General features: G+C 33.0%; 3 protein-coding genes across 3 annotated transcripts; 2 read left to right on the plus strand and 1 right to left on the minus strand.

Annotated features, from left to right (window-relative positions):
- The first annotated feature begins 2,482 nt into the window (after positions 1-2,482).
- On the plus strand, positions 2,483-4,859 carry LOC123655429 (vacuolar protein sorting-associated protein 51 homolog). The gene has a single exon (XM_045591242.1). It carries the CDS (start codon positions 2,644-2,646, stop codon positions 4,744-4,746), a length of 2,103 nt encoding a protein of 700 aa, XP_045447198.1. The 5' UTR covers positions 2,483-2,643; the 3' UTR covers positions 4,747-4,859.
- On the minus strand, positions 4,797-16,927 carry LOC123654912 (MATH and LRR domain-containing protein PFE0570w-like). Its single transcript, XM_045590768.1, has 4 exons — positions 16,171-16,927; positions 14,916-14,979; positions 7,548-13,560; positions 4,797-7,329 (listed from the first exon to the last, which is right to left on the minus strand). The coding sequence occupies exons 1-4, from the start codon at positions 16,830-16,832 to the stop codon at positions 6,902-6,904; spliced, it is 7,167 nt and encodes a 2,388-aa protein (XP_045446724.1). The 5' UTR covers positions 16,833-16,927; the 3' UTR covers positions 4,797-6,901.
- An 859-nt stretch (positions 16,928-17,786) lies between these two features.
- On the plus strand, positions 17,787-18,959 carry LOC123655034. Its single transcript, XM_045590882.1, has 2 exons — positions 17,787-18,002; positions 18,081-18,959. Exons 1-2 carry the CDS (start codon positions 17,864-17,866, stop codon positions 18,308-18,310), a joined length of 369 nt encoding a protein of 122 aa, XP_045446838.1. The 5' UTR covers positions 17,787-17,863; the 3' UTR covers positions 18,311-18,959.
- The last annotated feature ends 1,798 nt before the right edge of the window (positions 18,960-20,757 follow it).

Genomic DNA, 20,757 nt, shown 5'->3' on the forward strand with positions numbered 1-20,757 from the left:
ATTTTGTCTTTGTCCAACCTGGATAGATAGACCATCCAGCGGTTTTTGAGTTCTCGTGATGAGTGAGTTAGTGACCTTTCTGTTTTATATATAGATTACGATGCATTATTTGGACACCTCCTCACCATCTATAGAGCAGAGTGACCTTTCGCTTTTATATATATTATATAGATATATAGATTATAGATAATAATTTACAAAGAATATCTACATCTAGCAGTGTTGAAACATTGTTAACGAATTAGCTTTGCGTGGAAATTATATTTTGGAAAAAGAAAAAGGACAAGGATTATTTCAGAATTGATTTGAATACACATGTATGAAAGATCCAGAACGAGGCTCTCACTCATTTATCACAAAACGCAACATGTCGTTAACCTTAAATTCAAAATCAAATAATTCAAGCAATGGTTCAAGCAGTACGAAATTTCGTTGTCAAAGATATTATTATATTAATGTATCTGACGGGAAATGGTTTACTCTAATGGAAGATGGAAGGAGAGATAAAAATAACAAAAATATTGCATTAGCAATACAATACGTTGCGTCAAGGATGGTGTCGTCAATGAATCGTTGCTGATGGTTAAGACTACTGAAAACCTTTATGCAGCCTCTTTCACGAAAATAATGTTAAATACCCTTAGGAAAATAACATTGACCCCTCTTGTATGCTTAGCTAATGCTATGATGGCGCAAGTGTAATGAGTGGGAAAGTTTCGGGTGTTGTAACTAGAACAGAAAATAAATTGGGTCAAGAAATTCCTTACATCCACTGCTATAACCGTCGCTTGCACTTCATAGTCATCAGAACTATCTCAGAAATGACTTTTATTCGTTTATTTTATTGATTTTGATAAATTCTTTCATCATGGCAAAATAGCTGCCCTATATGGTGGAAAAAGGATTGGCCGACTTCTCGAACAACGCTGGTTTGGACATTTGGCAGTTACAAAAGTTATATAATTACTATTCATCGATTTTGCAGACTTATTAAAAATGTTAGATTCAAGGGTAATGGCGTCGCCAAAAGAATCGGTATTAAAAAAGTCATGCTTGATCTGGGATTCCGAATGGCCCTGGTTGTGGCCCAAAAAAAATCTTATCCACGCTACAACTTGCGGACGCAGTTTTGCAAGCCCGAAGTGCAAATTGTAGCACTGCAGCGTGCGAATCTACGTTTTCAACTTTAACTGCAATCAATAGTAGGCCTCAAAGGTTGTCAATGTTTCTATGTGGAATGGCTAGTAAGGTATTTCTGGCCTTTCAAAAAAAAGAACAAAGACGGTTGATCTGAACGAAGTTCTTCGCATTTTTAATAACATGGCGAATCTATAATATACACATACGCATACATACATATACATGCCGAATATTTTTATTATTATGTTAATTATTATAATAAGTTTGCAGAAACAATATGATCAAAATACTATTGTTGATCGTATATATTTACTCGTAGCACCCCACCCAACAATTAATTATTATCTCACTCTCACTCAGACGTGGATCAGTACATCCAAATCTGGAAGTTCAACCATCTTGTTCGCTTGTTCTTAATCATGATTTAGGAGCCCGTGCTCCGGAGCAGATCAATTATGATATTTTTTTTACTTCCGCACTACCAGTAACCAATGCTGCCCTATCTCAAATTCGACTCTAGCTACAGCCCTGGTCGGCACTCAGTCCTGGTGGTTACCATAATAATACATGATGTATTATAATCAACACCATAGATAATACGTAGGTATATACTAAAAACTCGTAGCGATTAACTTTTGGATTAAAAAATATCTACTGATCCTCAAGAACAAGGCTACATTCAAACTCTTTTTCATATGAGAAGAGTCTTTTGGCAAACAGTCAATCAACAAATCAACTGAGGTAGGCCACAGCAGGAATTTCCTCGACCTTAAAGTACCCCGACCTTACAGAAGATCACAGCTAAATAATACTGTTTTCAAGCAGTATTATTTTCCTGTTGGTGAGTAAGGTGACCAGAGCTCCTGGGGGGGGGGGGGGGTCGGCAACGCGCTTGCGATGCTTCTGGTATTGCAAGCGTCTTTAAGCTACGTTAATCGCTTACCATCAGGTGAGCCGTACGCTTGTTTGCCGACCTAGTGATATATAAAAAAAAAACAGTAAAAATTTTAAAATAGTCTTCAGCAGTGAGTGTAACAAGACTTTTTCACTAGATTTACTGAGTGAAATTAATTTTATTTCAATGATGAAGGTCCTACTAGTAGTTCTAATGTAGTACAAAAATTTTTGAATATCTAATCGAGTCAATTAATAATTAATAAAAAATATATATATGTTACATTAGTGAAATAGTTTATGATTGTATCACAGACTCTTAACTTGTACTTATAACTTTAATAACTATTCTGTTATAAAACAAAACTTTAATAGGCTTTAATAAATATTACAATAAAATACAAAAAGAAAAAAATACAAATGTCATGTTTCTTGACATTAATTAATGACGTTTTGTTGATTATTGACGTTGTTTGACGTTGATGTTGTTTAGGCTAAAGGCTGAATGTATTTATTTTTTAAAGTTTACTGTTTTATTTTTAAAAACTAATCAATTCATTTAATTCTTAAATAAATTCAGTCAACAAACACAGAGTTCATACGTACGAAATGGAGGAATCTTCAAAGGACAACGAAAATCCTCTCGATATCGATGGTAGTAATTTCAACTCTGAAATGTATTTCGAATGTCTCTTAAAATGTGCTACTTTACGACAAGTGATGGATAAAGAGGCAGAGGTAGTTACACAGAGTCAGTTCTTACAGTCTGAAATGCAAACTTTGGTATATGAAAATTATAATAAATTTATATCAGCGACTGAGACAGTTCGAAAAATGCGAACAGATTTTCAGATAATGCAAGAAGAGATGAATAAACTAAGTGAAAATATTAACAATATAACAACTTTCAGTGCTAAGATATCTGAAAATTTAAAAGAGAGTGGAAATAATGTAAATAGACTATGCAGTACTCGTCAATTGTTAGACAAATTACAGTTCGTATTCTTATTGCCCACTCAACTTAATAAAGCAATCCAAGAAAACCGTTATGCAGACGCTGTACAAGATTACACGCATGCCCAAAGAGTCCTGCAGAAATATGGTAATCAGCCGTCTTTTCAAAGCATACAAACTGAATGTTCTGAAATTATTTGTGATCTCAAGAAGACTCTTAGGGAAAGACTACTAACGCCAGATACGTCAGCATCTGAACTAGCTGAAAGTGTGGGTCTGCTAAGACTGTTACAAGAAACAGACTCGTCATTGCAAGATATATTTTTAACATCTGCCGAGAATCGCTTAGACCAACATTTGAAGAATTTAAACAGCATTGTTGATAGTGCTGATATATTGGAATGGGTCGAAAAATGCAATAACACATTGTTAGCAGATTTGGGCATTATAATATCATGTTATCATGACCTATTTGAAGATAAGGAGATGGTCAACCTCCCTGAATTTGCTGATAAAATTATGACACAAGTTTTTCATCTTTTTGAAGAGAATGTCAAGAGACCTGAAAATATAGGTACTGAGATATTAATTAGAGGTCTAGACAAATTCTTTCGTAAGCTTCAAGCAATGTCTGAGATTATTTCTAGTGAACCTGTTTCTAATAAAGCCTTGGATGTTGTTATACAATGCATCAAACATAAAGCTACACTGCAGTATGAAACTATTCAATTACAATTTAAAGAAAACTTAATGAGAGTGAGGCAATCATTAGCCAGCAAAGGCACAGAAAGCGCTGATCTTAAAGATATTCTTAATTCCCTGCAAATTCATTTAATGCAGAAAATTCAAGCTTCATTATTGGATTTAATGGCATTCCTTCAAAACAAACTTTCATTTGGTTTAAAAAGCTGGTGTGGCAAAGCTGTAGCTGATGCTTGTTGGACAGTTATATCGGAGTCATTGATCAATCTTTCTGAAATGGTTAAAAATATGGCTTCATTAGAGACGTCTAATAACATATCTTTTGAACTTCTTCTAATACTAGCAAAGTTATGTTTAGAAATGCAAGAAAGTGGGGTAACAACATTACATAGTCACCTTCTAAAACTTATGGAAGAATCTGCTCCAGGACTAGCTATTGACAAGAAGGATACAAATAGTGTAATGGTTCATTTGTCCACAGCTGCCCAAACCGCCTTAGACTCCGAAGTCGTTTTTATAGGACAGACGGCCGCGCAAATGCTTCGAGTTTCCGTTCTCGCCAGAGACTGGCTGCGGGCTCCAGAACCAAGAGGTCCGAGAGCAGTCTGTCGAAGAGTGGTAGAAACACTTGCGAGTGCCGACAGCGCTGCGTCACAACTCTTCCCTACAAGCGTAAAACCTTCCAGTGACTCTAGCCGACGAACTATATGGTCTAGAGCACCGTCTTCTTTCTCACCTATAAATAGAATATTCTCAGAACGAATAGAAGTTTTCAGTCCGGCTGGTGCCGATCGCGCTGCACTCTCAAATGGAGCATTAAAGGTAGCTTTAAAAGCTTTAGTTGAATGTGTCAGATTACGTACTTTTAGTCGACATGGATTGCAACAGCTGCAAGTGGACGTACATTTTCTACAACAGAGGCTCTCATGTATGGGAAATGATGAGAGGTTGCTTAATGCTTTACTTGAAGATGCTTTAGCATCGGCTCAAATAAGATGCGTCGATCCACAATTGATGGAAGCCAGTATTGTCGATATTATTTGCGAAAGAGGATAAATAAACTGCTTATAATATATATTGTATATTAACGTTAATTTAAAATACACTTTCAGTATGTAATTATTTATTGTCAAAAATTACTACAAATTATATCTCTTAAACATACAAAACACAGAATATTTTAATAAAACACCTTTAACTATGAATCTTTAAAGTAAACAGCACATTTTATGACAATTTATTTTAACCCATCAATGAAAATTGCATCATATTAAAAATAATGATATCATCTACATATATAAAATCTATGTTAAATGCTCTTACTCATTTTACGACACACTACTCATTACTTCTAACAATAACATATAATTCCAATGTTAGTCACGAGAGCAGATAAACGTTAATAATTAAAATTAAAAACAGTATATATTATTACCATTACAAACGATTTCTCATAAAATTTGGTCCTATTTTCCTAGAAAATTATGAAGAAAATCCAAGACATTACTACATGGTGTGGTCAGTTTAACTATAATAATAAAATGTAAAATTTACTATTCAATATCTATGTATCATGAAATATTTCCCAAAATACGTTTTTGAATATTATCTAGTAATCGTATATTAAATATCTTCCAAATTGAGGGTTTAAATTGATCACGGTTCTTTTCATGTAACATCAACATACTACACCTTACGTCAGTAATTCAAAATATACTACAAAGCGTCTGGGGACCAATCCAAAATTGGGAAGCTCTTCAATTTGCTATTGCAAAATCACAATTTCTCGAAAAAAACAATAAAACGTTTCCTATAAGCTCATCGTATATCCTCAATTATCATTATACATAACAAATATATTGATTACAAATGAAACTTCCGATATGTTTATTTCATCATGTTCCATATACCCTGCCCTTAGAAAGTTTGATCAGAGATAGAGCTGCCATCGTATATTTCTCAAGCTGCACAAAATATTTTGCATCCACTGGACATTTGTGTAAAATCGATTTTTTGCTTATTCTACATTATCAGAAAAATAAAAATTTGTTACGTAATTATTTTAAATTAATTGCATATTGACGATTATTTGACAACATTTGTCCTAACCAAGTGTTTGGATTTTACAAATCTATTTTAAAATGCGCTCTATCTGGAGGTATTCCAGCCCTCCAAATTAAGCGAAATTCGAAAAACTCCAGCTGGATGACAGCCCTATCAAAGACAATAATATTCGGGAAAGTGTTTAGGTACTAGTCAACAGTAAGTACCACAACAATTAAATCAAATTTTACTTGTCTCTCTTCAATACTTTGCGATGTCATTGCTTGCTCTATTTTACTTTAAATTAATTTCATTTTAAAATTGTGCTTATGCAGGCGAATATCAGTGCTTGTGATCAATTTGAAATTAAGAGATCATTGAACGACAATAAAAATGAAGATTCAATACAGTACACTACTAAAAATATAATTATAGCAACAAAAGTAGCTGAATGTTCCAAATTATTAGAACATAATGGTTAATCAAGCTTGAAGATTGTATTTCCATTCAATATATAAAAAGACTAAAGCAAATATTCAAAAAATATATATATCAAAAATTGAAATGTAAGTATAACGCGGTACATATAGAAAATCAGATGTTTTCGTGGTTGTTGTGGTTTTAATCAGTTGTTTTAATCATATATTTTCAATTTTTTTTTGTTGTTTATACATTTAACAAGAACAATTCAAATAATTATCAACCAAGATGTTGTAGGTGCTTTTAGAATTTATTGTAAACACAGTGTTAACGATTTTAGCACTATTAATAACCACAGTGCTGAAAAAAAATAAAAAAAAATGAAAATAATTCTTATAACTAACACAAATATAAATATTTACTCTTTCACATCATATATCTATATCTATAATAAACAAATTGACAAAATATATACCTATATATATGATTCTCAAATTCGCAAATTTACATATAGACAAGACCGAACGCTCCAAACCGCGATAAAAATATTTGTCATTTGGTGTATCTTAAACATGCCGAAATAGGAAAAATATATCTATTAAACAATGGTCCGTCTGTTACATCATTGTGAGCGCTTGTGATGCGTGATTTTATCTACATACTAGCGACCCCTATTCCTAGCCTAGCATTTCGTACAATATCCGGAAAAATTCCTACTCAGTCCGTAACTCCACAAATACCAAAATGGTTACTTTTTCGTCTTCTCCATAAGCTTTCTCATCTTCTCCGGTACGGGCACGCCTCTATGAGCGGAGCTCCTCAGCTTCTTACCGCTGGGTTCGCTCTTAACAGTCTTGCCCGCATCGTTCCTAATTTTCGTTTCACTATTACTAACACTTGATTTCCTCTTCCCTACTGCTAAACTAACGGTCTTATTCGAGTCGGTAACGTCACTTCGGAGCTTTTTCGATTGCACATTCTCTTTAGCTTTACTCGTCCGTGTCTTGGGCGGGGCGGGAGCCGGGACGGGGGCTGGGGCGGGGGCCGGGGCGGAGGCCGGGGGCGAGCGCCGGCGCCGGATACGGGGCGGAGTGTGCGCTAAGGTCGTGTGCCTCGACAGCAGCGCCGCACTACTGAATAACTGCCCGCAATCGCAGCGGTGTTCCACTTCTGTGCCTAGTGTTATGAAAACCATCATTAAGAAATAAAATTTTAAACTCTCAGTCACTATGAACACTTTTTACTCTACCGTTACCGCTACGGCTACTGCAACTAATGTTTAGAAACTTCCGATATTTCGGTCGTCGTTGCAGTACATGTAAGTCCCGTAGAATAAAAAGTGATCATTTAAATATATTACAAAATTATACGAAACTTATTCCAACGACACTTACGTTTCTTAGGTTTATTTATTGGTGTGATCGTTTTGTGCTTTCCCAGTGATTTTCTCTTTGCGATACTGCTGAGCGATTTCCTCTTCGTCGCCGAGGACTGTCTTTTAATTTTCTTATCGACACCTTTAGAGGCGACCTCGGGTAAATTTGTCGTCGGGAAGGAATATTTTACGTCACTATCGTCTGAATCCGTGTAAGGTGAGATTTCTGGTTTAGAAAGTTTCAGCTTTTTCTCGACCGGTAGAGCGTTGAATAGCCTCGGTTCGACTGCTTTTACTTTCAGACGTGGTATTTTTGGCGGGTGTTGCAGGGAAATTCTCCTTTTAATTAAATCTTTCGACGTAGGTCTTTCTATTTGGAGAGAGTTTCGTTTCTTAGCTCTCACTTTCATGAATAGTTTGCCTTCTGGACAGCGGTCTTCTTTAAAATTGGGATTTAGCATGTATCGTATCTCATCGTCATCACTTGAATCCGCTTTAGGTTTCGGTTTTTCTACGACAGGCAGTGGTGCATTAGAAGATTTTAACCTCTTTGTCACAGTTGGAGCTATTTTATCTTTATTTGGCAATTTCTTTTTGAGTGTCGGTGTATCTACAATGGTGATATGCTCTTTAATTTCAAATATCTCAACTTTTCCTTGATGTTCGATATCATCACTTATTTTGGAAGGATTTACTGTAGGTTGGTCACTATGTCTTTTCTCTGGTATTAATTCTATAGCACTTAATATGTTTTCCGAGATGTTCTTCTTTTCTACATCATTTACTTTACCTTCACATACATTTTTATCGTTATCAGAAAAAACTAGTAACTTTTCGTTTTCCTTTGATTCCAATTTGTGTTGTGAAGTGTTATCAGTATCCAACTGAGGAGTTTTAGTTATTTGAGAAGCTTCCATTTTTTCATTGTGCTTTTTAAGGTCTACTCCATCCAAAACAGTCTCATTCGATTTACTTTCCTCGGCATCGATAGCTTCTTCTTCCTCTCCAGTTTTTTTGGCAGCTTGCTTAGCCGCCGATTGCTTCTTTTTTCGTTGGCAAATAATTGTATGCTTGTTTAAAGAGTGCTCATTAGGAAAAACCATATAACAAAGTGAACATTCGTGAATGATATCTTTTGTCGAGAGGGAGCTCTTAACACTTTTATCATCAGACTTTTCTGAACTGGTTTCTAAGTGTTGGTCTTTATGTTCTAAGTAATCTGATAATTTTTTAAACACCTTTTTGCATATATCACAACAATGAGCTAATGAAGGTTTAGTAGCTTCATTGATATTTTGTGCGTTTTGTGTGCCTTTTTTGTTTACACAATCGTGAGTTTCTCTATGTTCAACAAGGTGGTGTAACTTCCTAAACGATTTGTCGCACGGTTCACATCGAAAACCAGCACTCGGATCATCATTTTGTTTTAAGTTACTTTGATTTTTTACCGATTTCGTTGTATCATGTTGTTCCGAAGAACTTTTTCTAAGTACCCTTGTATGCATAAAGTCTGAATTGTGAATAATTCGATGCTGAACCAAATGTTGTGATTTTCTGAACTCCTTTTTGCAAACATCACAACTAAATATCGGTTTCGTGACTTCATTTCCAGAGTTTTTAGTATCTTCTTTCTTGTGCTGCATTTTATGGTTGACCAAATATGATAACTGTCTAAATGTTTTTCCACAAAATTCACAAATGAGATTATTAGTGCTATGTTGTTTATTTTTCGTAATGCCTCTCTTTAGATCCGATATCTTTCCTTTATGAGTTTTGTCCAACCTTTCTTTGATAGGTGTATCTTCTATCACTATAACATCATCGTTATCATTTGTAGATTTTGTATAGTGACGAGACTTACGACTTCTAATTCTTTGCTCTTCCTCTTCATCATCATCATCAACATCATCATCGTCGTCGTCGTCGTCGTCCGTAAAGTCGTATCTGCTATCGCGCGATTTTCTTTCAGAGGAGTACCTCCGCCTTATCGAGCTTCTTTTATCCGAATCAGATCTATTTGGCGAAGGGCCAGTACAATGTTTGACATGTTTGAATACAACATTCTCAGATCTAAATAATTTATTACAAATAGGACAAACAATATTCTCATTAATTTTACCCATTGTCCAGTTTTCCTTAACAATTTCCTCATCGCTACTGTCATCAGAATCTGTGAAACTTTTGGTAGCTTTAGCGTCTATTAAACGAGGTTTTTTCTGTGGACTAGGAGCTTTCACATCTGTGCCTTGTTCGGCTATCGGATACTTTCTGGGACGACCCCTCCCTCTTTTTATCGGCGTGATTGGAGAATTATTTAAAGATGTAATATTAGTCACACATTTTTTTTGTTCAGCCTGTTGTGTTTCAATTAGTTCAGCGGCTTTAACTAAGTTATCTATCGCTGATATAGTATCAGTATGTGTTTTAAAAGCTTCACTATGATTTTCAATTTCTTTTGATGTAGTATTTATTATACTTTGTGTCTTAGGAATTTCGCTTGCCACGATATTACGATTTAACAGGTAAGATTTCTTTGGCACGAGTGTCTTGGAAGTTTTCTCAATTTTTTCCTCCAATTTACGTTTTTTCTTGGGTGAAGTTTCGATACCTAAATCACAAGGTTCAATTAGTTCTAACTCAGGTTCTTTGACTGGTGTCAAGACTTGCTTTCTTTGATGTTTAATTTTGAACTTAGTATCATCTTGACACTTGATTTCGTTCTGTGATTCTATTGCATCTGAATCTAAAGATTCCGATGCACTATGTACGTCCGAGGATTCTGACGACTGTTTCTTAAGAGGCGATAATTCCTGCCCTTGAACATTTAATTGTGTCGCCGTATATTCCACATTTGTGTCCATGTATACAACTTTCACTGGCTTATCTTCAATGATTGTAATTTGCTCCATATTCCGCTTGGCTGAAAGGACAGATTGATAAGCAATCTGCACTTTAGATTGATAATTCTTGGTAAGAGTGTCTTCTTCAGTTACTGTTTTTACGCAAGTTGGGATTTTACTTATTTGGTTATTATGACGCATTGCAATATTTAATTGTTTACTTGTAGACTTTGCTTTAGATTCAGCAAGCATTAATTCATTTCTAGATAATTTTTTTACAGTAGGATCTTTTTCTACTACTGTTTGTATAACGTTATGAGGCTCTTTACCATCAAAGCTCATAGTTAAACAATTTTCAAAAGTAATAGAATTTCTTCTAGCAAATTTGTCAAAATCCTTTTCTGTAATTATTGCGTCTTTCCTAGATTCAATTGGGATTTTATCTTGAGTGGATAATAAAGAAACTAAATTGTGTTTGTTGGCATCGATATCACCCGTTATAGGCTCATGTTCGATTATTTCCTCATCTGAAAGTTCAACTGGTTCTTTTTCATTCACAATAATGAGCTGATCTTTATTTTTAAATGGTACAAGATTTGGCATTTTGTCTTTCTCATTTTTAATACTATTTTTTGTATCATTACCAATGGGTTTATTATGTACTTCATGTGGTGTCCGCTCTTCGTACGGAATTCCATGCAATTCATTCATCTTCTTTTCGATATCATCTAATGAAGAAGAGTCTGTACCAGTCATATTGACTACTTTTTCTCCAATGTTTTCAGCCGTGCCCTTTGTTACAGTAGACCTGTTAATAATATCTTCGATAGTCTTATCTATTAAGTCCTGGTTATTAATTTCCTTTCGTTGACTAGGTTTTTTACTTGAAACATCATCAATCATTTCATCTTTGTTCAATTTCTTATTATTGACAATAGGTTTCTGCTTTACAAATGAAGGCTGAGATTTAGCAATTGCTATTCTCATATCCTGTTTACTTGTGTGTTGTTTTACATTACTTTTATTTACAAACACACCAACTTCACTTTTCGTAGGCAGTTTAGACATGGATCCATGGTCCACAACTTTCGTAGAAGCGGTGGCTGATTGTCGTTGGCTATCAATTTTCTTTAAAACATCTCGTCTATTTAAATCATTGGGTTGTTTGAGTTGGTTTGTGTTAGAATTGCACGAAGGTATTTTAGTTTCTTTAATTTTATTCAGAAATTCTTGCCTGTTGGCAGAGGTCCATTTTCCAAAAGGAACTGCACTATTGTTATTATTAACAGGTTTGTTGGAAGCTACAACTTTAGGTTTTGGAATTTCCACTTTGGTTTCAATTTTATTTTGTTCCACGTTACTTCTTGGACCCACAAGGTTATTCGTATTTATTGGTATATGTGTGATATTACTTTCTTTGCTGATATCTTTAGAAATATTTGCGCCGATGTTCGATTTATCAGAACTAAGCTGCTGAGATACAGTTGTCTTTACATGCTTAACAATATCTACGTCAGTTCTTCCTTGTGTGTTTAATTTATTTTTATTTTTATTATCATCTGTTAAATTAATTTCTTCTTTAACTTTTTCTACATTCATTTTGCAGTTATTACCATTATCTTGATTACATTTTGACTGTAACTTGTTTACGGTATCAACTTTTATATTGTCATTATTTTTATCTGTTAAACAAATTGGGCTGTTATCGTTTGGGGATACATTTTCAATCTTTTTTTCTGAGTTTTTTGTAACTTCGGTCTGAACTATTATAGAATTATCATCTTTATTAATTTTTAATTTGTTTAGAGTAATTGCACTGGTTTGGTTTTGTGTAGTATTTGGTAAATTGGTATCTTCCCTTTGTTCCTCTGCCTTATTGATTTCATTAATTAGCTTATCTTCAGGCTTATCAGTGAGGTCAGTTACTTCATCAGTTGGGTTAAGAGAACAAATTTTCACATTATTAGGTATAATATTCTCATTATCTTTAATTTTATTATCATTTTTTACTTCATCTATAATTTTCTTCTCTTCTGTATTATTCACTTCACTTTGGGATTCTGAATTTTTTATTTTCTCAACTTCAGTTACACTATTTATTTCCGGCAAATTATCTTCTTTTTTATTTTCAATAGTTTTATTTATGGCAGTGTCACTGAACAATGGTTTTTCTTCAAAGTTTGTATCGATTTTATTTATTTCTGCAAGATCTTTTGTGACATTATCATTTGTCACAACAAACTGAATATTGATATCTTTAGTTTCTTTTATGATGTTTAAATCGCTTAGTCTCCCTTTTTCTTGCTTCATTTCAACTTTATCAGCCACTGAAAAACTTTTTTCATCTAACTGATTTTTTACTTCATCATTTTGAGATATTTTTGTGTTTTCACTGATGTTTTCTTCAACAGAAACTTTATTTTTATCAACATCTTCTACTACTATTTCTTTTTCCTTTGATGAAATTTCTTCTACTGTTTCATTTACTTCATTTTCAAGTTCTGATTTGTTTTCAGTTTTTACTCCTTTTTGTGACTCCTCATTTTCTACATTTTCTCTAACGTTTACATCATTTAATATGGTTTTTTCTTTGACAGGTTCGTTATTAGCTTCGGAATCAATAGCTTTGGTATTAGTTTCATTTTTGGGTTCTTTTTGTTTGATATCTTCTTGAGCTACATCAGAAGCTACTACTGCATTTTCTACAATTTCCTTGGTGTTACCAATTTCTGGTGTCTTAGCTGTTTCATTTGAATCTTTATTTTTTGGAGGAGTATCCCATAACTTCTGCCTACAACTATCTGTGTGTACTTCTATAGTTTTTTTAATATTGTCTGAATTTCTACTTGGTTGTAATTGTTGATCAACCATAGTTTTTGTTAACGGTATGCCCTCTTTATTTGGTGTGGAGTGGTATGTCATAGGCGTATAAGTACCTATTAATGGAGATTTACGAGATTCATTAAATTTCACCATTTTACCATTTAAATTAACTTCTGATTTAATATCAGTTTGTAATTCCGCAACATTAGGTTCTAAACCCAAATCGCTACTAATATTTGATTCATTCTTTGGTTGTTTATGTATTTTATCTGCAGCTTTATTAGCTGAAGGCTCATTTATCATTTTACTTATATCCTTTATAGGCACATGGGAAGAAGTATGTCCAGTGGGATTTCCTTCTTTGGTAGGCTGAAAATTAAAAAAAAAACATAGTATTTTAGATTTTCGATTCGAACAGTTCGTATTTTTTTGTAAATATTAATTTAGAAAAAAAAATACAAACTGTTCTAAAAATATTTATAACTGACAAAGGAGAAAATCCTGTTTATTATTTGTTTATAAATTTGTTTGAAACTAATCTCTGGAACTACCGATTTTGAAAATTCTTCACCAGTAGAAAGCTACATTATTCTTGAGTGCCATTAATGATATTTTAACTACAATCTTCACTCAGAAAAATTAATATTTATTAAACAGGCAAGAAGAAAAGCACCTGATTTGCTTCAATTCATCATATGTGTGTGTCCTTGTAGCTATGCAATCTTTATTGGTGTGACGGTGGTCATCTGAGTAACACGTTTTTTTTTTTAAGTTTTTTTTTTATTTTATTTTTTTGTTGCGGATACAATCATAGACAACAATGTCTAGTGCTTACAAAAATGTTTTTAATTTTTAATAAATAATTGTCTTCTTGCTGTTGTTAGTTTTAAACTTATTTAACTGCTGTTATTTTGTAACCGTTAAGATTTTAGTTTATTTTTATTAGATGTTGCACATACATTTAATTAAAACGCATGCCAAGCAAGTGCCATTGCTAATGTTTAAAATTGTAGACTTAGTTTAATAATTATGTATTTAGATGTTGAGCTGAATAAAAAAATTAAATAAATTGAAACAGTACCCAATTTAGTTGACTTTTTTCTCATACAAAAGTGCAGTTCTTAAGTCTACTTGACTGTACCACTTGTCATGCACATATATTCGTTGTCTCTACAAGCTTAACTTACGCAAGAAAAAAAAAGGCGAAAAAACACGTGTTAGATGTCCACTGTCACAAAAATAATGGTTGCATAGCTACAAGGACACGCACACATAATCGCGCACATGAATGCGTGAAACTATCTATAATACAATGTAGTACAACATTTTTAGCCTAAAGATTTAAAAACCTAAGACACCATTATATCCATATCTGGTAAGTAAACCAAAATATTGCTTTTGGTGTCAAAATTTTGTTAAAATTTCGTAAGTATTTTATCTGTTTGAAAATGAAAAAAATAAATAAAAAAAATTATAAAGAAGGAAGTAATTTATGAGATGGATATAATATAATCCTACTAAATTTAAATTAGGTACCATCATGACTATTATGTTTAATGTGGGTTATGTCCCTGCTGGGCAGAAACTAGTAGTTAAAAAAAGGTATGAATCTACAGAGAAAATATTTGGGTCCAATTAAGTACGCACAGATCAGGTATAAGACTAATATATGTATGACAGTTGCATTATATATTACAATTTATATAACATAAAAATAAACATACCACTTCTTTTGGGATTTCAATCTCTATTTCTTCATACACTTCTAAATTTCCTTCAGCATTCTCTCTGCAATGTAAATAATTCACATTAAGTTTACTTTAATTATTGAACAGAAACTATAGACTTTTAAATGGTCCATGCGTATTCATTATAAATTTGTTTAAACTTTGATTACACCAATAAGTTACAATGTACGATTGTAACATTTTGAAGACGTGTACAATTTCGCCTCTGGGTCGGACATTTCTATCTGACACTGTGGGTGGATAGGGAGCAGTATTTTGAATCATAAACTTTCAAACAGATATGATTTTTTCGTTTTTGGGAGTCCCTGAAAACACAAACTGAATTTGTTTTTCTGCTAAACTATTGACAATGGATACTCTTCGTTCTAACTAACGTTGTTACTGTGAGTAAGGTGAATACTATTCCCCATTGACCCACAGGGTCAAATGGAAATGTCTAATGCAGAGGTGAAATTGAACACTGTGAGATGGTTTATTTCTGAGTTGTATATAAGTATTACTTTATTTACTATCTAAAAAATTATTATTTTAGGCTTGAAACAAGCTCGTTTATACACTTTGCAGTAATCCTGCATTCTGTTAGTCAAGTTAGATTCTCCCCTCAAGTCTAAATGTAATATTTGTGTACTCATTATACATATATCATTTAGCTTTTACTTAAAACACAAGCATCGAGTTGTCTTCCTTAGGAATATGCTAATCACATTTTTTACTATATACATAAATATACAAGACAATGCATGTCTATTGAAGAATGCTATGGGCTAAATCACATTTCCATACACATCTACTACAAATAATAAAAGGCACAGTAGCTATATCAATATTCTAAGAAAAGATGACCCACATTGTGTTGTCGTAAACCATTATAATGAAACAACTTTTTCGGTTTTTTTTGTGGTTAATTAAGTTCTTTAGATGCCCGACATTTCGGATACTTTACGGCATAATGGTCACAGGAGTTCTCCTGCAATAAAATCCAAAATAGTCGTTTCATAATAATGAGTGGAATTCGCGTAAACATTAGAAAACAATAATATATCATATTCTATTGTTTCAGTTGCAGAAGCGCCCACATTTAAATTATAACTAAAACAATAAAAATATTTAAACAAACTAATTTTAATATATTTATAATTTCTTACATTATAAAATTAGATAATATATTTACAACTTCAAAATAAATGACAAAATTGATAATAAAATGATTTATTTATGAAATGGGACTCACCGCACTTTTAAAAACTTAAAACTAGGCTGTTGTTGATCATTCTCAATAATCTGCACCGCAGCAAGTTCCTCTTCACCAGCCTTTCTATACAAATATAAACCATTGCCAATATCTATTGCATCAACATTCTTTCCATCAATCTGTAGCACCACTTCAGAATCCTTACTCGGTATTGTCTCTGAATCTTCTAAAGGTTCAAGATTCTCACTTTTGTCTATTGGAAACTCCGTATTTTCATTTAGTTTTACATCAGCATTACCTTTTTCGTCCTCAACGATTCCATTGTCGTCTATCACCAGTTCATCACCGTCATAAGAATTATCGTTATCGTCGAAAATATTGACACCCCCGGAGAGAATATTAGCAGCCTCTATTTGCTTACCAATTTTATAGCTATCTAAATCACTCTTTTTTGGAATAGGAGACAGGTTCGATATCAACTCAGTGTTCGTTGTGATCTCCCGGTCAGGGACGCTGCTGGCAGCCGCCAATGAATCCTTCGACGGGGATATGCTAAAGGTTGAGTCGACTTCAGAAAGCGAGAAATATTTGGAAGAACTCTCGTTGGCGGTCATGAAGGCCTCGCTCGGCGGGGAAGTAGTGTCCAACGTCAAGTCGCGCGAGCTTCCCGCCTCGCCCCGTATCTGATTTAATCTATCCATTTTCACAATTCATCTGTTTTGACAACAAAAGTAACAATCACGCGAAATGTACGGACGCGTTAAATTATAATGTATCAGTTATACCACAACTAAAGAAAACATTTGAAGGTTGGCCAATTAGCACTTAGGTCAATAGCAGCGAATTACAAGTGAAACTTTTTAGTAGAACAAGCGATAATGAAACACTTTTAAAAAAACATGAACGAATCAGTTTAACTAGAGTTAACAATACATTTAACTAACTCGTTACTTGGATGTTAATAAATATATTTGTCAATATTTTTATTTCAACTATTATAATACAATTTTTGTGTTAATTTTCTTAACAACACAACACATCAAATATTAAAGATGGACGTCGCGAAAAATAGATAACAATGTTGCCATTCTAGACCTTTTTCCTTATTGAAGGTTAAAAAAAAATGGGTATAAAAATGAGACATTAAAAGGAAATTTTGAACAATGACTAAATAATATTATCAAAATACATAAGATAAAATCATTTATATAATAAAAATACACACTACTTTTAACAAACACCTGACATTCGCTATAAAACTATTTCTTTATTTCTACGAAATTTAATGTTTATTAATTATTACTGATGATGTGTTTTTCAGAAGTAATGTCCCTTCATTTCTTTATAATTAATTTATAATAAGATATTTTGGTTACTATACTCGTATCTTTAAAATAATGTTTGACCTACAGAATTGCAACTCGGTAAAATTTTGCTTTAAGTTTAAATAGTGGACATTATAGACTAAAATCATTATTTAATAAAAAAAATATTTGATAAAAAGAGCTCTATTTTCCTCAGATTGCTTAAAAGTAAAATACAAACGAATGTATTTTAATTAATAAAATTTCTTTATGCATTATACCTACGTAACTAGTAACATTATCGAATGTCGTTGATAATTTTGAAAATTTGGTTAAACTTTTGCCATTGTTTATTATTATGTGTGTGTTTGTTTTTAAGTAATATTTGATTCCTACGTTTTAAGTTAATTGAAAAATAATATACTATAATGGCACCTAGAGAAACACCTAAAGCCACGCCAAAAGTGCAGCGTAAAATTATAAAAACTACAAGATCAAAAGCGTCTCCAATGTCTTCTATTAAAAAAACAGTAACATCTGCAAAAACCCCCGAGACAAAACGTAAAGGTAAGTAAGATAATTTATACTTTTGATACTGCTGTTAGTTAAATCATAGTAAAAAGTAAACTATGTTATGATTTGCAGTTACTAATAGCACTATTCAGTGTAGAACTCGAACGAGTACAGTTCCAAAGATGTCGACGCCAAAACCAAAGGAACAGAAGGCTTCCCAGCTACCTGGAAGTGTGACTAAGAGTGCTAAAAAGGCGTCCTGGAATCGAAGACCGAAGCCAGCTCATTCTGGAGTACCAGTCCCTGAAAAAATGAAAAAATTACTCGAAAAACAGTTACAAGACGCAGACTGTAGTTTATGAGTATGCAGCAAAAAATGTTTATCATAACATTCTGCAATATATTTTTTAAATTTAATTCGACATGTGTTGAATATGACATGATTTTCATTCATTTTAGTTTATAGTAAAGTATTATGACTTTTTTAATTAAAAGTTAGTTTGTAATAAGTTTTAGATTCTTATATTTGTACTCTCTATTTTTATTCTTCAAAAAAAACTTTCAAAATACTATAAGTTCACGCATATAGTACAAGTAATTATTACATTAAAACTATATCATCTCTTATATTTAAGTAACTTTTGATTTGACATAATATTACAAGTATCTTGCATTTAGCAAGATATACTTTGTGAGGTGTTGAAAAATTGATTGTATTTACAATTTTTAAATACATAAATAACTTAGGCTCAACTATCATCTCAGTGTTATGATAATTTTTGAGAATAATGTTATCATAAATAAACTAATTATACTTTTTAAAATAGTTTAAATTTTGTTGCTAATAAAATGACATCCTTCTCCTACTTGGGGAAAAAAGGGCCTATAGCCAGCAGTGGGATATTACAGGCTGAAGTGAAATTGACATTTGATTACTGATTGACTGTAGATTGTACTATATTATCTTACCTTCGTTTGTGCCATTTTATTAAATAAAAGAATTAAAAAATGTATATTGTTTTCTCTAAGGTTTAGTATGTAATTTTGTTATAAAAAGCAACTGCAACAGTTGTATTGAGAATTGCTGGAACAACACATCAGTATGGACAACTTTAAGCAGTTATTAACACAATTCAATGGAAAATGATTAAAAAATATCAATATACTGATTTTGGTTCCCAGTCACCTTTGTGAGGAATTAATTATAGTATTATGTACTAAGCAATTAAACATTAACTTAAGACAGGTACAACTATCAGTTAGAACACTTTGAAGACATTAAAGATCTCATAATAGAAGAGGTTCTTAAACAACTACAAAAAATATAGTTCAACTGAAAATCCTCTTTAATGCAGTATTGAGATTACAATATTTCCAAACGATATGGAAAGTGTCCATCATTAACATTATTGCCAAACTGGAAAAGCCTCCGACAGTAGTCACATCATACACGTCCATAAGCCTCTCCCCTTACTTTCAAAAGTTTCTGAGGAACTATATCTAACACGCTTTCTCCCAGTTTGTTTATCAAGCACACCGAGGATATCAGAACACATATCACGCAGCTCTTTCTCCACCTGGCTGCGGTAGGGGGTATCATGTTCAGTTTGTCCTCGGCGCCTTTAGTTGCTTTCTCCCAGTATTTGAAGAATATGAAGTAACTAGCTGTGCCTACGACTTTGTCCCCGTGGAATTTAACAAAAAGTTATTGTTCAGCTTGCAAAGATATAACATAAATAAATTTCTAAAATAAAAGTAGTCTAAGCTACTCCTTATTACAGCTACTATCTGCTAGTAAAAAATCCTTCAAAATCGGTCCAGCCATTTCAGGGATTAGCCAGAACGAACAGACAACAGACAAACAAAAATTGTAAAAAATGTTATTTTAGTATATGTACTATGTATACATCCATATGCGTTTAGTAATAATTGTGTTTGCTCGCAAACGAAAAAAAAAAACCGACTTCAATTACATCGACAAGTAATACAACGTAGATCGACGAAAAAATAGTCAAGCAACTACGCGTTATTAAAGATTACTCAAAAAGTAGTTATCAGATCTCGATAAAATTTATATGTGACCACATGATAAATATCAGCTTTCGATTAAATTAAAAATTATCAAAATCGGTACACCCAGTAAAAAGTTATTACGGATTTTCGAGAGTTTCCCTCGATTCCACTGGGATCCCATCATCAGATCCTAGTTTTCTTATCACGGTACCAAACTAGGGATATCCCCTTTCCAACAAAAAAAGAATTATCAAAATCGGTATATCCAGTAGAAAGTTATGCGGTATAATACAACGTAGGTCGACGAAAGAAGCGTCAAGTAAAAACACATTATTAGATATAACTCGAAAAGTAGTTGTTAGATCTCAAATAAATATAAATGGGACCAATTGGCACACACCACCTTTCGATTAAAACAAAATTTGTCGAAATCGGTCCACACGGGCAAAAGTTCTGATGTAACATACATAAAAAAAAAACAGTCGAATTGAGAACCTCCTCCTTTTTTGGAAGTCGGTTAAAAAGCAGTTATTTTAATATTACAAACAGACACTCCAATTTTATTTATTTGTATAGATCCACCAATTCGGCTTTCGTGTACACCGTGAGACGACAGAACAAGTAAGTACATCGAGTGGCACATACAATACAGTAAGCGCTAGAAAGAAAAGAATACTGCTCAGCTATGTTTCTCGACATACAGCAGGCATTTGGTCGCGTTTGGCACAAAGGCCTTTTATATAAACTTAAGTTGCATCTGCCTAACACTGCGTACATGCTTTTGAAGTCTTCCTTG

This window comes from Melitaea cinxia, chromosome 7 (assembly GCF_905220565.1).
Source record: "Melitaea cinxia chromosome 7, ilMelCinx1.1, whole genome shotgun sequence".
In the NCBI taxonomy this organism is placed as follows: Eukaryota; Metazoa; Arthropoda; class Insecta; order Lepidoptera; family Nymphalidae; genus Melitaea; species Melitaea cinxia.

Bases quoted from the DNA above. Each gene is read 5' to 3' on its own strand.
- LOC123655429 (XM_045591242.1), top strand. From the start codon at position 2,644: ATGGAGGAATCTTCAAAGGACAACGAAAATCCTCTCGATATCGATGGT.
- LOC123654912 (XM_045590768.1), bottom strand. From the start codon at position 16,832: ATGGATAGATTAAATCAGATACGGGGCGAGGCGGGAAGCTCGCGCGAC. The intron at 14,980-16,170 runs GTGAGTCCCATT...TTTACATTGCAG, and splicing joins TTTAAGTTTTTAAAAGTGCG to AGAGAATGCTGAAGGAAATT. The intron at 13,561-14,915 runs GTATGTTTATTT...TTTAATTTTCAG, and splicing joins TTGAAATCCCAAAAGAAGTG to CCTACCAAAGAAGGAAATCC.
- LOC123655034 (XM_045590882.1), top strand. From the start codon at position 17,864: ATGGCACCTAGAGAAACACCTAAAGCCACGCCAAAAGTGCAGCGTAAA. The intron at 18,003-18,080 runs GTAAGTAAGATA...TATGATTTGCAG, and splicing joins CCCCGAGACAAAACGTAAAG to TTACTAATAGCACTATTCAG.